At 45.6% G+C, this 14,060-nt stretch overlaps 1 protein-coding gene across 3 annotated transcripts in view; it reads left to right on the forward strand.

Annotated features, from left to right (window-relative positions):
* Window positions 1-13,846: 13,846 nt before the first annotated feature.
* The window catches only part of TSPAN5 (tetraspanin 5), a 146,565-nt gene continuing 146,351 nt past the window's right edge, over window positions 13,847-14,060 (forward strand). For all 3 annotated transcript variants that reach the window (XM_069485482.1, XM_069485480.1, XM_069485481.1), the window contains exon 1: window positions 13,847-13,990. In XM_069485482.1, the coding sequence (XP_069341583.1) occupies window positions 13,910-13,990 (81 nt within the window). In that variant the 5' untranslated portion in view covers window positions 13,847-13,909. The remainder of the gene's footprint in view (window positions 13,991-14,060) is intronic.

Genomic DNA, 14,060 nt, shown 5'->3' on the forward strand with positions numbered 1-14,060 from the left:
ATGACGCTGGAAACTTAGATTAGCTTCCTATTGTGGAGCCTAAAAGATAGGGCTTGTTTTTGAAAGGTTGGCAGCAGGGACCCATTGTAGTTTTAAACAAAGGGCTGTAACAGGTCAGGTTAGGATGGATCAAAGTGGGTAAACCTGGGAGAAGGACACGCTGTCACATAGCTGTGAACCATTTGTCAAGCGTCAAAGGGAGCCTGGATTGAAGAGTGGCAGGAGGCATGGAAAGTGAGGACCTGGTTTGGGGTGAGCCATGAGGGTGGGGTTATTAAGCTGGTGCAGATGGGATGCTGCAGGTACAGGGAATGGCAGAGTCAAAGACGCCTCCAAGTCACTGGGAGCCTGAGTCACTGGAAGGAGGAGGGCTGAGCCACCAGAGATGGGAGGTCCCAGGAAGGCGAGGCTGGTCGGTGGGAAAGAGCTGGGGAGACACCCGGATGGAAGGTAGTTGCTTCTAGGGAGTTAGATTTGGAGTCATCTGCCTACGAATGATCGCTGAAATCACAGGCGGGTCTTTGGCTTTTAAGAGAGCTGAAGCCAAGCAGAGGTCCTCAATCCTAGCTGCACATCAAAAGCACCACTGGATCTTTAAAAAAAAAAAACAAAAAAGCCATCAATCCCCACATCTGTTGAATCAGAAACCCCAGAGGTGGAAGTGAGACCCTTATATCATTTAATAGCTCCTCAGGTGATTTTCTTGGGCAGCCAGAGTTGAGAACCACTGGGAAAGGGGTAGAAGTTTGAGAAAGCAGAAAGAGTGTACAGGAAGAGAAATGGGCCCTCAGGTTTCTCTCTGAGTTTCCTCTTTCACATTCTGTTTTTTTGAGACAGAGTCTCACTCTGTCACCCGGGCTAGAGTGCCGTGGCGTCAGCCTAGCTCACAGCAACCTCAAATTCCTGGGCTCAAGCGATCCTCCTGCCTCAGCCTCCTGAGCAGCTGGGACTACAGGCATGTGGCCACCATGCCCGGCTAATTTTTTCTGTATATATTTTTAGTCGTCCAGCTAATTTCTTTCTATTTTTTTTTTTTTTTTTTTTTTCGTAGAGACAGGGGTCTTGGTCTTGCTCTTGCTCAGGCTGGTCTCAAACTCCTGACCTCAAGTGATCCACTGGCCTCGGCCTCCCAGAGTGCTAGGATCACAGGCGTGAGCCACCGCGCCCGGCTCTCTTTCACATTCTTTGAGCATCTCATCAGTTTCACAGATTCTCTCGATATCTAGGTAATACTTTCACCAAGAGTCTTTATTTTAGCAGCCATTCATCTCCTCTTACCACTGACTTAAAAAAAATCAGACGGTGGTAGAGCTAGAAGGAAACAGATGTTTTAGCTTTCCTTAATATCGGACACCTTTCAGAAAATGAAATCTTCTGTAAAGCCCCGATGTGTAAACAGATCAAAGCAGAACCGTTCTGAGAAAACCTCAGCCCAGAATCCACTCAATTCCCCACTGACCCCCTGCAGGGACTTTGGAGAGTCCTCCCAGGTCTCACGATCCCCATCCCACAGGTTCAGTCCAGCCTCCTCCCTTTCAGGTGTAAGGAAACTCAGGGTTCTGAGCAGGGAACTATTGCATCTCAGGCGGCACAGTTAGCTGGGCTGCATCTCGTAAGTTCCCAAGGAAATTCACTTTCCCTTCCAGCAGAGAAAGGTGCGCGGGGAATCAAATTACCCGCAGCAGCTTTGGTAGAAGGTTAAGTGAGGGAAGAGGCTGCAACTCCTGACTGCCCTGAATTATGTGGTTTATCTGCAGGAATCTCATTTATCTGCGCTGCTCTAGTTTCAGCTCTCTCCGGTAATTCCGAGCTGGCCTGTAAAATCGTTATCTGCCCAACGCAGGGAGATAAAAAGCCTTGTTAGTTTTAAAGGGAAAGTTTCGGTGATTGAAGTTTTATCAGCAGGATGAGCATGGAAAAACGTTTTTTGTTTGTTTTTTTTTTAAACCTATTTGAGGAAAAAGTAATAAGACCTATGAAATTATAATTGAAAAGGAGAATTGTTAAGTATCTTTTGCATATTTTATGTAACTGTCAAAGGAGGCTATTCTGAGGCATATTTGGGCCTGATATATTTTTGGCATCTAGTATAAATCCTAATTGTCCCAAAGCCATGTCCTGGCTGCAGCCGAACTCTTTGGGAATGTTTGTCACAATACAAGGAACCACAACTTCTAAAGAGGCTAAGATAAATTTCTGACATGAGGAGAGTTAACTGAATTACTGTATCTCTTAAAATGTATTCAGAAACATGAAGGATTCTTCCCAAACAATTGCATCTAGGAAATGTAACTGCTTCTCTCACGCATGCTATTTTCTTGCACAGTGTGTGCCTTCCCTGAGGTTGAGTTGCTAACATTTGGTGGTATAATCATAGCTTTAGATGAGAACATAAAAAGCCAGTCCATTTCCCTATTGCTATTCAGGAACACATTCAATCACAGAAGACTGAATTCATCTTCCTTTTAAGGAGAGGTGGAGCAAGGTTTTCCTTTTCTTAATGCCAGGCGATTCTGCAGGCTACTATTTAACTCACAACTTCTTGCTCAGGTCTCAAAAAAAAAAAAAAAAAAAAAAAAAAAAAAAGAGTGGTTGTTGCCTCCAAATTATCTTCCAGCACCCTGCAAGAATACTCATTTATTTCATTTCTGGCATCATGGCAAATTTTCTTCATCAATATTGTGGGGAAGGGCTCAGGCTTTGTCTCTGTGGGGGAGACCCTGCTCTGACTACATGCATCTTTAATTTATGGCAAGTCAGCAGCAAAACTGTAGGGATACAAATCTTCCCCCAGCTGTGGTGACTTCACGTCCTCGGTGGTGCCCGATCATACAGGTGCTTATCTTAACACCTAGTTGTGTCTGAGAGCCCAGCTTGAATTCATTCACATAGCGGTGTTAAAAAACAAAATCGGAAGTTCAATAAATGAATAATTCAGCTAACATAGTCACTCTTTAATATCTGAGAATTCATATTCACAGAGGATTGAATTTACCCAGCTGTTTACATTTTCTCCCTGCATCTCCCTCCTTCTCCCTTTGATTTATATCAACAGCCAAAGCAACGGTGGATTGAAATATATATGCCAGCTGGGCGTGGTGGCACGTGCCTGTATTCCCAGCTACGCTGAGGTGGGAGGATCACTTGAGGACAAGGGTTTGAGGCCAGCCTGGACAATATAGCAAGATCCTGTCTCTTAAAAAAATACATATGTGTTAATTTCCAGATTCCTGCCTTTGCTCTTCCTCTTCCCTCTCTCCTCTGCCTCTGGTCACTCTTCATCCTACTCTGCCTTCCAAGACCTCAGGTGCTGTGGCTGGTCACTTAGCCGTGTCTGAGAAGAGGCTCACCCAGGCTGTGCACATTGCCTTAGTGATATGGCTAAGGGCATATGATCACGATAATGAAAATGTGCCCTGGACTTATATAGACTTCCCATGAGGCTTGGATCCATGAAGGGCGACCCCCGCCACCACCAGGAAACTCAGGTGAGCACTTCAAAGAGTGCTTGAATTCAGTATTTCCTAAAATTCTCAGGTGGACACTTGCTAAAAATTCAGATTCCTGGATCTCAGGCCCATTACATATAAATGTCAAAAGAAAGGGCCCAGGAATCTGTGTTTATATGAACAGCCCTAGAGGATCCTTATCACCAAAGTTAGAAAGCATTGTTCTAGAAAGATTCCTATGGCTCTGATAGGCTCAGTGCCAGCAGTGCTGGGAGGGCCCAGTGATCAAAGTTCTGGACATTTACATGGTGCCAGGTTTATGGTACCAGAAGTACATCAGTAGCAGGGTGCAAGGGTGGGCTGGGTGCTATTCCCAGGCTACATTCTTGGTCCTGGAGAGATGCCCCAAGTGGTGGTGGTGCATCCTTAGGGACTGCAAAGTTAAGAGGAAGGGACAGGGTGTCTCTTAGTAACACTGATTGGACACCCTCTTACTGTCTTGTCCCAGACCTGGCAGAGTCTGATGTAGGTTTGCAGTTTGGATGTGCTCTTCCTCCCAGGATGGTAGCCTGGGCTATTAGTGTAATGGTACACAGAGTGTGGCTCTAGTTCCCAGAGACTCTGCCCGGCTTGGACAGAGTCTTGGAGAGAAGAAGGGGCAGATGGACCAGCTGGAGCAGAGCAGCAGGTAGAAGCTGAAGTTACGGAAGCTTCCATGATTCTGGGGTTACATAAGGCACCAAGGTGCTAGGGTCCAACACAGCACTTTCGTTAGTACTAATTCATCACACTGAGGGATGAGTTCTTGTTCTGTACCCCAGATTTTAGTTTCCTTTGGTGATATAAAGTATTTATGGAGCAGATTCAGGCATAAAATTTTAGATCTGCAATCATCGTACGCCTTTTTTTTTTGGTTTTAGAGGATAAACGATCATTGAATTGGAAGAAAACAAAAGTTAGTTTTCAGTTATAAATCATTACTGTGTATTTTATGCCTAATAACTTAATTATGTCACTCTGGAATTGATGAATTTGAAGAAACATGGAAAATTACATTGGCTATGGCTGCGAATCTAGTGAAGTGAAGATGTTGGATTTATGTATGTTAATTTGATTCCTATGCAAGTCAAAACACGCATATTTTTAATCAGCAGATGGTTTAATATGCTTTCCACACTTGTAAAAAATTGAAAAGCACTGCAAGCTATTTTTTGCCTTGTCATTCATTCTGTCAACAGTGCTTATTGCGATCGCGGTGCAGCCGGGTACGAGGCAGAGTTACAGATGCAATGGAAAATCTGTCACCTTTGCAGGAGAAGGTAGGAGAAACTCAAGCACAGATTTTTCTCACTGTGTCCTTTGGAGAGTGTTTCTCTAAAATTATGTGTGTCATTTGGACTTTTGCGACTCAAGTAGATTTCCTACGTGTTAGCATTTCAGAGCTGTTTTGTAACGATTTTCCTTGGATCTTCCATGGCCATTTTTGATTAAAGTTATTCACTCATCCATTCACTTATTCGCTAAATAATACATTCACTTATTCACTAAGTAAAATATCCAGCGTGAGTGGAATACTTGCAAGGCAGAACACTACAGACAAAATCTGACCCCTGTCTTCAGAGAGTTTACTGTCTACCAGAGAAGGTGGCTGAACTATTGAGATGAAAATTCGGGTCATCAGCGTGGTAGCTATGCTGTCTCTCAGGACCACATGCCAACTCCCCTGAGATGTGCTGGATGCTTATATGAGGCTTGAGAGGGGCCAGAGCCTCCTGTAGAAGGACGGAAGTGAGGGTGGGCTGACGTTCTGCCTGGGACTGTGTGCTAACAAGGACCCCCAGCTTCCAGAGCTGCTGCTCTAGAGCCTCCTGATATGTCTTTCCAAAGAATGTTGCTGCTCCCAACAGCTTTTCTTGGGCTGTAAGTCATTAATTATTGAACAATTAACTTTACTAGGGAATCGGCCCCTTGTTTAAAGGAATGCTTGGATAAATCCCTCAGTAAAACAGATTCTTTTTATGCAATCACCTCTTAATTTACTTTTATAATTTTATATTTCTTAAAGTGAGGACAAACACAATTCATAGCCCTAGAATGCATATATTAGACATTTAATTTTGATCATATTTAGATTTGTGAGAGCAACTTATCCCTATATTTTGAACAATTCTTCAGTGTGTCATTTGTTATTAAGTATAGACTTTTTTTATTGTGGTGAAATATACACAACATCAATTTGACCATTCTTTCTGACCCATGTTCTTACATCTGTTTGTCTGTTTCTTCCAATTACAATTTTAGGGCAGGGACCATGGACACAGGTGTATTAACAGGAGATGTGCTCAATAAATATTTGTTGTTGGATCAATCGATTCTGTATAATACAACCTAAACAGATATCTAATGAATCTGCTAATATCTATTCCTATTTCTGGACATTAAGTTCAATATTCCAGCAATTGTAGTTCCATTGGAAAGGGATATATCACAGAAGCAAAGTTTTTAGAAGGTAAAAGAAAGCTAACAGTGACAGGGAAATTACTGGATATGATTAGCATGCCCAGTGTTAAATGGGGCAGATTTCATAAGAGGTTGAATTATGCTTAACTCTGCAAAACAATTTGATTTGGTGATAGATGGCAAGGTGGAGTTTGTGGAGAGGGGAATGGCAGTTTGAAATTGTTTGGAGGTGGAATTGAGGTAGGAATGTAAGGGAACGTGCAAGCACTTTTGCAACATAAGAATGGAAACAAAGATTGATATGTGGTAGAAAAGGAAGACGCTCAGTGCATATAGTGCAATGAGGTTAGAATCTTGATGTAACCACAGCCTAGAAATTGAGATGGACGCAGCTTCCGTTCTGACGGAGGATTTCTCTGTACTATTTTTGGGCACTGCCAAATGGAAGATGTAATAGATTTAAGTTTTTTCTCTGCAGAATGGGATCAAGCATATAGAAATATTTATGAATGAACAAAATATACCAATATAGTGACAATAGTTTTCTTTGAGAATGTTGTCATGGGTGATTATTTAAAAATATTTTCTGTGTTTCTAAATATTATTTAATGAAAATATCCTACTTTTTTTTTTTTTAGAAATAGGGACTCTCTACCTTGCTAAGGCTGGTCTTGAACTCTTGGTCTTAAGAGATCCTCCTGTCTTGGCCTCCCGAGTTGCTGGGACTAGAGGTTTGAGCCACTGCACCTGGCTCTCATGAGAAAAATCTTGCTTTTGAAATCAGAAAAAAAAGTTAAACATCTTTCTCTGCAAGGTGCAGTTTTAAAAGTTCACATAGTATTGATTAGGATGTTTTGGTTTAAGCCACAAGAAAAGGGTTATGACTAATTCAATCAGAAAGGAAATTCACCGGAAAGAAATGGGCTAGCTTATGGGATTAGAGCAAGGGCAGAAGAACCAGGAGGACCCCAAAGGTCTGAAGGGCAGCTTCAGACTGGTCCAGGAACCCCAAGAAATGAACTCCAGGCGCGTTTTGGTCTTTTCCTCACTCTGTTCAGTATCAGGAAGGGAGCCTCTGATTGGCTGGACTTGTGTCACGTGCTCCCCCCAAGGTAAGGGCGGGGCCTAGCCCCATTCACAAAGGTCCAGCTGTCCCACAGCAGGCAGAAACTAAGGTGCTATTACCAAAAGAAGATTGAATAGCAGATTTTTTTTTTTTTTTAAATCAATGACTGCTTTGTCATATATTGTGAAAGAATTCATTTTATTGCACAATTATAATTCATTTTATTGCACAATTTTTAAAAGTGAAACAACTGTATTCTACATATGCTTGTTCAATCCTATTTATGAGACAGATATGCCCTCTTTTTATGGTCTTCCTGGGCCCTGAAAACTAGTCTTCCTTAGTGAGTATGTGTGGGCATGGGGCAAGAGGACCATGGGGCTGGGACAATCCAGGGTCACTGAATCGTTTTTTTTTTAGAGAAATATACCATTTAATTTGCTCACTTTTCAACTAAAGAACAGAGGGTGCAATATTTAATTCATTCACTATAATATGGTTTATAATTCATTCACAAAAATATGGTTTAATTTTATATCATGGCTAACTAAAAAATATTTTAAGTTGACCTCATTTCACAAAGGATTTGAGGTGGGGTGACCCTTTGTTTGAATCAAGGTTCTTTGATTTGCAAATTTGAGATGCCCACTTCAAAGCAGCTGAAGCCGCGGTGGGATGTGATAGGGTGATTCTCTCTGAAAATCTCACAAACCTCAGGGACGGGGTCCTCTTGAAGAAGCCCAGAAGTAGGAGGCCTTGAGCAGGGCCAGAAGCTTTTCAGAGCACAAGATGCCTAACCACTTGCAGCCCTGTTAGAGACCCCGCTGCTGCTTAGGCATCCTCCCTCTTTCTGCAGAGGGTGAGGGGAGTCTCGCAGGTCCCACGGCGGTCGTGTAAGTGTCGCCTCCGTTTCAGCCACATGCACGGTCCCTTTCCTACTGAATCCCAATTCCACAGAGACAGACCCTCAGGCTGGCCCCGCCTGGATCCCCCCGGACACCCCACGTCCCCGTCCTCAACGGTGAAGGACAAACGAGAACTGTGGAAACATTGGTGGAGATTCGAGAAGAGAAAATCAATAGAGTGGAGGGAGAACTTCAGAAGGAAACTGTTCAAGTCGGATACTTGCAGCTGCGTGAAACGGAAAACCTCCGTCACAGTGTGTTCACCAAGAAAGTGGTCTCCTCTGCCAGGAAGCTGTGAGGCAGGGCGACCTTCCCGTGTCACAAAGGCGTGAAGGCCCAGGTTCTTTTCATCTTTTCACGCTGCCATCCTTGCTATGGTCTTTATTATCAGGCTGTAGAGGATCCCAGCATCACACGCAAACATGACTAAATCCAAGAGCAGAATCGGGTCACAGGCCCATTCCTGAATCAAGCATTGGTGACAGAAATGAGATGGCCAAACTGGCATGGGGGGCCTGTCTTCCCAAAGCATGTGTGTGTGTGGGTTTTTTTTTTTTTTTTATGTATGTGTTTTTTTTTTTTTTTTTTTTTTTGAGACAAGAGTCTTGCTCTGTTGCCCTGAGTAGAGTGTCGTGACGACAGCCTAGCTCACAGCAACCTCAGACTCCTGGTCCTGGGCTCAAGCGATCCTCCTGCCTCAGCCTCACGAGTGGCTGGCACCACCATGCCCTGCTAATTTTTTCTGTTTTTAGTAGAGACAGGTTCTTGCTCTTGCTGAAGCTGGTCTCGAACTCCTGACCTCAAGCGATACTCCTGCCTCAGCCTCCCAGAGTGCTAGGATTACAGGCGTGAGCCACCGTGCATCCAGCCAATGTGTGTGTTTGAATAGGGGGATACTGGATCACCACCGGGGGTCAGAGAGGAGGGTGGCAGTGGGGGTGTAGGCAGCCACATGGCTGGCTGCAGAGAAGACAAAAACAGGCCAAGAGGAGCAGAGAGACAGTGAAAGAGACAGACAGAGGAGGGGCACAGGAAGGTGGGCGGAAGAGTAAAACAGAGATGGAGACAGACAAGCTCGTTAAATTTGGTGTCTAAGGTACAAATGCTGTTGTCATAGCTTGCTGTTCAGCTAGGCAACTACTAGAAGAACACATTCTACTTGTTTTCACTGCCACTTGAAGGGCTGATTAACTTTTCAGTGATTAAACTTATTAACTATTTTCAACCTCACAATTATAAAGAAGATGGCCTTAGCAGTCTCTAGGAAGAAAATTACTTTCCTTTTCTCCTTAAAATAAATCAGAGTTTACTGAGTTTGCCAAGGGGTTGTATGAAATAAATACAATGATTACTCAGTTACTTATGTCTTTATTTATAATTTAATCTTTTAAGTATAAAAGCAATATAATCACATTAAAAAAATTGGAAACCGGAAACAGAAAAACAAAATCACTCACAACCTCACAACTGTTATTACTTGGCAAAAATTAACTCTTAATATTTTTCATATAATTGCATACAATTTTGTAGATTGCTTTACTTTTCAGAACAGGTATATCATATACATAGTACAAATTACAAAAACAAACCAAAGAGTATATTTAAAAATAAAGCCGGTCTCCTTCCCACCAATATCTTTAGTTCTTTATTTTGACCCTATTCCATCCTAACCCACTATTACCAGTTTTTTTATTTTCTTCCATAGATAGCCTATTCATTAACAAGGAAATATGTGTATATTCTTATGCCAACACACCTTATCTTTTTACAAAATGGCAGCCTAGTGTGTATACTGTTTAGCAATTTGTTTTTTTTTATTTAACAATATTACTTGGAGATAATTCCATATATAGTGCCTTTAAAATTTAACATTATAATGTATTCACACATTGGCACATACTCTTTATATACTCATCCTTAATAGCTGTAAAAAGTTGGAGCAAATGATTCATTCATTCCTTTAATAAATATTTATCAAGCATCTGCCACATCTGCAGGGCACTCATGATTGTAAGATTAAAAAGAGATAGGCCACACCCTTGAAGGAGTCACAGCAGAGTGGAGGCGACAGGCAGGTAACAAGTAATTACAGGTAGGCTCTGAGTTCCAGAACGGAGAAACACAGCAGGTTGAGGGAACAGAGGAGCCTCCAAGATGCTGAACGAAAGTGGGGAAGGATAAGTAAGAGGGGTCAGCTCACAGACAAGGGACAAGGAGCGCATTCCAGGCAGAGACCAGAAATGACATCGGCAAAAGCTCAGAAATGGGAAGGAACATTGTGGTCCAGGTGACTGCAAGGAGTTGGTATTGCCTTGCTCTCTTTGATCTTTAATTTGTGGCCAACTCTTTAATATAAATAATGCTATGATATGTAACTTGCAGTATATAACATTTTCCATATTTTGGAGTATTTTTTTGGGTAGATTCCCAGAAGTGGAACTGCTGAGTCAAAATGTAGGAGCACTCTGATCTGCTATAGACAGCCAAAATGCTTTCCAAAAAGACGTATCATTTCATAAGGATACCAGCAATGTATGTGCTAAGCCGTGCTCATTATCTACTTTTATCATTAATTTGTTTTATTTTTTAATTTTAATTTTTTTTTGAGACAAGGTCTTGCTTTGTTGCCCAGGCTGGAGTGCAGTGGTGTCATCATAGCTCACAGCAACCTCAAACTCCTGGGCTCAAGTGATCATCCGGCCTCAGCCTCTGGAGCAGCTGGGACTATGGCTGCGTGTCACCACATCCAGCTAATTTTTCTTTTTGTAGAGAAAGGGTCTCACTATGTTGCTCATGCAGGTCTGGAATTCCTGGCCTTAAGTGAGCTTTCCACCTCAGCCTCCCAAAGTGTTAGGATTACAGGTGTGAGTCACTGTACCGGGCCTGTTAATTTGTTTTAATGTATATTTCTTTGATTACGGAAAGGTTAATTTCCCCATAGATTTGCTACTATTTTGATTTCATCTTATGTGGTTTGTTTTCTGTTTATACTCAATCATTGAGATTCTACATTTTACTTTAGCTACATAAGCCCTACTTGACATACAGATATTCAGACTTGTATTTTTCATGTTTGTTGCCAATATTTTCTTTTCTAATTTAGGTTATACTTACAAAAGTCTGACACATAGAAGTTTTTAACATATTACCCAGTTATATCCATTGATTATTTTATTCTACTGCTTCTAAGTTGAGAAATACTTCTATCCAGAGGTTTTAACAAATATTCTATTTTCTTCTGGTTTGCTTTTAAAAATAAATTTATCTCATTAATCCTCCTAGAACTTATTTTGGATATATGAAATCAGATGAGAATTCAACTAGTTTTTTCCCCCCTCTCCAAATTACTGAGTTATCTGAACTTTCTCTTTTCCATTGCTTTTTCTTTTTAAGACTTTTTTAGAGTAGTTTTATGTTCACAGCAAAATTGAGAGAAAGACTACATACCGTATGATTTCTTATATATGGCATTCTGGAAAAGGCAAAACACAGCTACAGTAAAACATCAGTGGTTGCCAGGGGCATGGGGGGGGGGAGGAATGACTAGGTGCTGGGTGCACAGAGGATTTTTAGGGCAGTAGAGAAGCTACACTGTATGATACCATAATGGTGGATATATGTCATTATACATTTATCCAACCCCATACAATGTACGATACCAAGAGTGAACCCTAATGTAAACAATGAACTTTGGGTTATAAATAATGATGTGTCACTGCGTGTTCATCAATTGTAGCAAATGCACCACTCTGGTTGGGGACGCTCATGATGGGGGAGGCTCTTCATGTGTTGGGACAGTGGCATATGGGATCTCTCTCGTCGATTTTTACTGCAAAGATAAATCACATTTAGGGATCAGCTCTGTCATCAAGCGAATCTCATTTCTAGTCCTTTTCTGAAATGTGTCACATCAGCTTAAGACAGACCTTTCTCTGACTTATCCAGTATTCCTGCGGCAACTGTTCTATTTATATATAGAATGACAACATAGCTCCGGCAGGCTTTGGTGAAGCTTGTCCGGGCTTTCCTGTTTACAGGGAAATCTGCTGAAAGACCTTACTTTTGAAGCCTAACAGATTGGTCTGTGTTTTGGGTGCGTGGAAGGCGCTTTGAGGGAGAGAGGATTATTTCACCCAAACGGCTGAAGTCACTGTTAGCTAGTGTCATGGCTTCTGTCCTACTGAATTAGCAGGATCTCCTGGCCCTCACACCTTAGTGAGTACCCTGGCTCATACCAGTGACCTCAATATAGCCTCAGGTCCAAGGAGGGCCATGCCTCTCTCAAAGTGTGGCTTACAGCAGGAAAGAGTAACTTCTTGCTCGGCCAAAGCTTCCCCGTAGGTTGTCACCTTGCTAGCCAGTTTCTGACAAAAGTGAGAGGTGGTCATCTAGGGGAACCCTACACCAGAGTCTCTCAAACTCAAGCCTACGTGAGTATCACCTAGGGAGCTTACTGAAACATGTCGGTTTCTGTGCCCAGTACCGGGTTGCAGACAGGGCACGTTTTTCGGATCTCGTCTCTCTAGCTTTTTGACAAAATTGTCATAGGCGTTTACACCGAGTTCTGAGTGCTCCTTCCTTCTTCCACGCAACCCTGGTACCTCCTTTGCCAGCACCTGTGACAGTGCTCCAGCAGGAGGACGGACACGCGACTGATGGGCACACCTGCCCACCTAGAACCAGGGAGGGTTCTAGAACAATTTCCAGCCGCGCGTTCTGCCCTTCCCCAGGGGCCAAAAGCTTAATGGTTCCTGGTCTATAAACCCAATCCGGATTTCCCAGAAGAGCGTCCCAAGAAGCAGTGAAGTCTCTCGGGCACTATTCTGTAGGGGAAGACGGGAGCGTGTCTTGTCCCCGTTTGTGTCGCCTGTCCCGGGCGAGGATCGCATCCCGGGCCAGGACTCCTTTGGGCCATCTCTCCTTCCTGGTCCCCACTTCTAGGCTGAAGTTTACTTTTCCGGCAGACGGGGAGGTCGGACTAGAGTCGCACAGGGACTCACGAGACTGTCCATTGCGACGCCCCCTCCCCGCACTCTCCCCTCCCATTTCCTGTGGCTCCGGTCTCCCCTTCCCGCCACCTCCGCCACCTGCTTCCGCTCTGCTCAGCGGCTCGGCGTCTCCTCTGGGCGCGAAAGCCCGCTGTGGAGGCGGGGGCGCGAGCGGGGTTACCCGGGAAGGCGGTGTGGTCGCAGGGGGGTAGCTCGGAGGTCCCCCCTCACTCAGCCCTCTCGCCAAGCAGCGACCTTTTCGCCCGCGCCCTGCAGAGCTGCCTGCGGCTCGGCAAGCACGGTCGCTGCTCCCGCCGGCGGCTCCCGGGCGCCCTCCCTTCTCCCTGCCGCGTCCCCACCGACTCCGCCACCGCGCGGGGGTCGCGGCGCCCGGGGCTGGCGCGCGAAGGGCGGGGATGAAGGGAGCCGCGAGCTGAGGGAGGAAGGAGGCGGCGGCGGCTACGTGCAGCCTCGGCGGCCCGGGAGCAGCGACCCAGTGCGCGTGCGCGCCCAGCCAGGCCCGGGCGGTGGGCGGAGCCGCGGGCGGCGCGGGCGGTGGGCGGGGCGAGCAGGGGGAGGCGCGCGAGCGGCCGGTGGGCGGGGCGAGCAGGGGGAGGTGCGCGAGCGGCGGGCGGGGCCAGCAGGGGGAGGCGCGCGAGCGGCGGGCGGGCGAGCGGGCGAGGGAGGGAGCGAGCGAGCGAGCGGCGTCTCCGCCAGCGTCTGCCGCGGCCGCGCTCGCCCGGAGCCCGGACGGACCGACGGGCCGACCGCCTGGCGCACGGACGCGGGCGCTCGCTTTGTGCTCGGGGCGGGCTCCGGCGAGGCTCGGACTCGCAGTGCGCGGCTTCCCGCCCGCTCGCGGCCACCGGCGGCCTCGGCGCGCGAGGGGCTGGAGGCTCGGGAGCCGCTCTCCACCAGTCGGTCCCCGCGCGGCGTCCCCGCGCCACCGCGTCCCCGCGCCGATCTGGGCTGCTCCGAGCTCCGGTGCTTCGGGGCTCCGAACTCGGGCTGCCGGGGCAAGTGCCTTCATGAACCCAGAGGATGTCCGGGAAGCACTACAAGGGTCCTGAAGTCAGTTGTTGCATCAAATACTTCATCTTCGGCTTCAATGTCATATTTTGGGTAAGTTGGAGCGCTCCCGGGGTTTCGGCTACCGTGGCCCGGCGACTCGCGGTCCCCCGCGTCGCCCGCT

The sequence above is a fragment of the Eulemur rufifrons genome, chromosome 13, assembly GCF_041146395.1.
Source record: "Eulemur rufifrons isolate Redbay chromosome 13, OSU_ERuf_1, whole genome shotgun sequence".
NCBI lineage: Eukaryota > Metazoa > Chordata > Mammalia > Primates > Lemuridae > Eulemur > Eulemur rufifrons.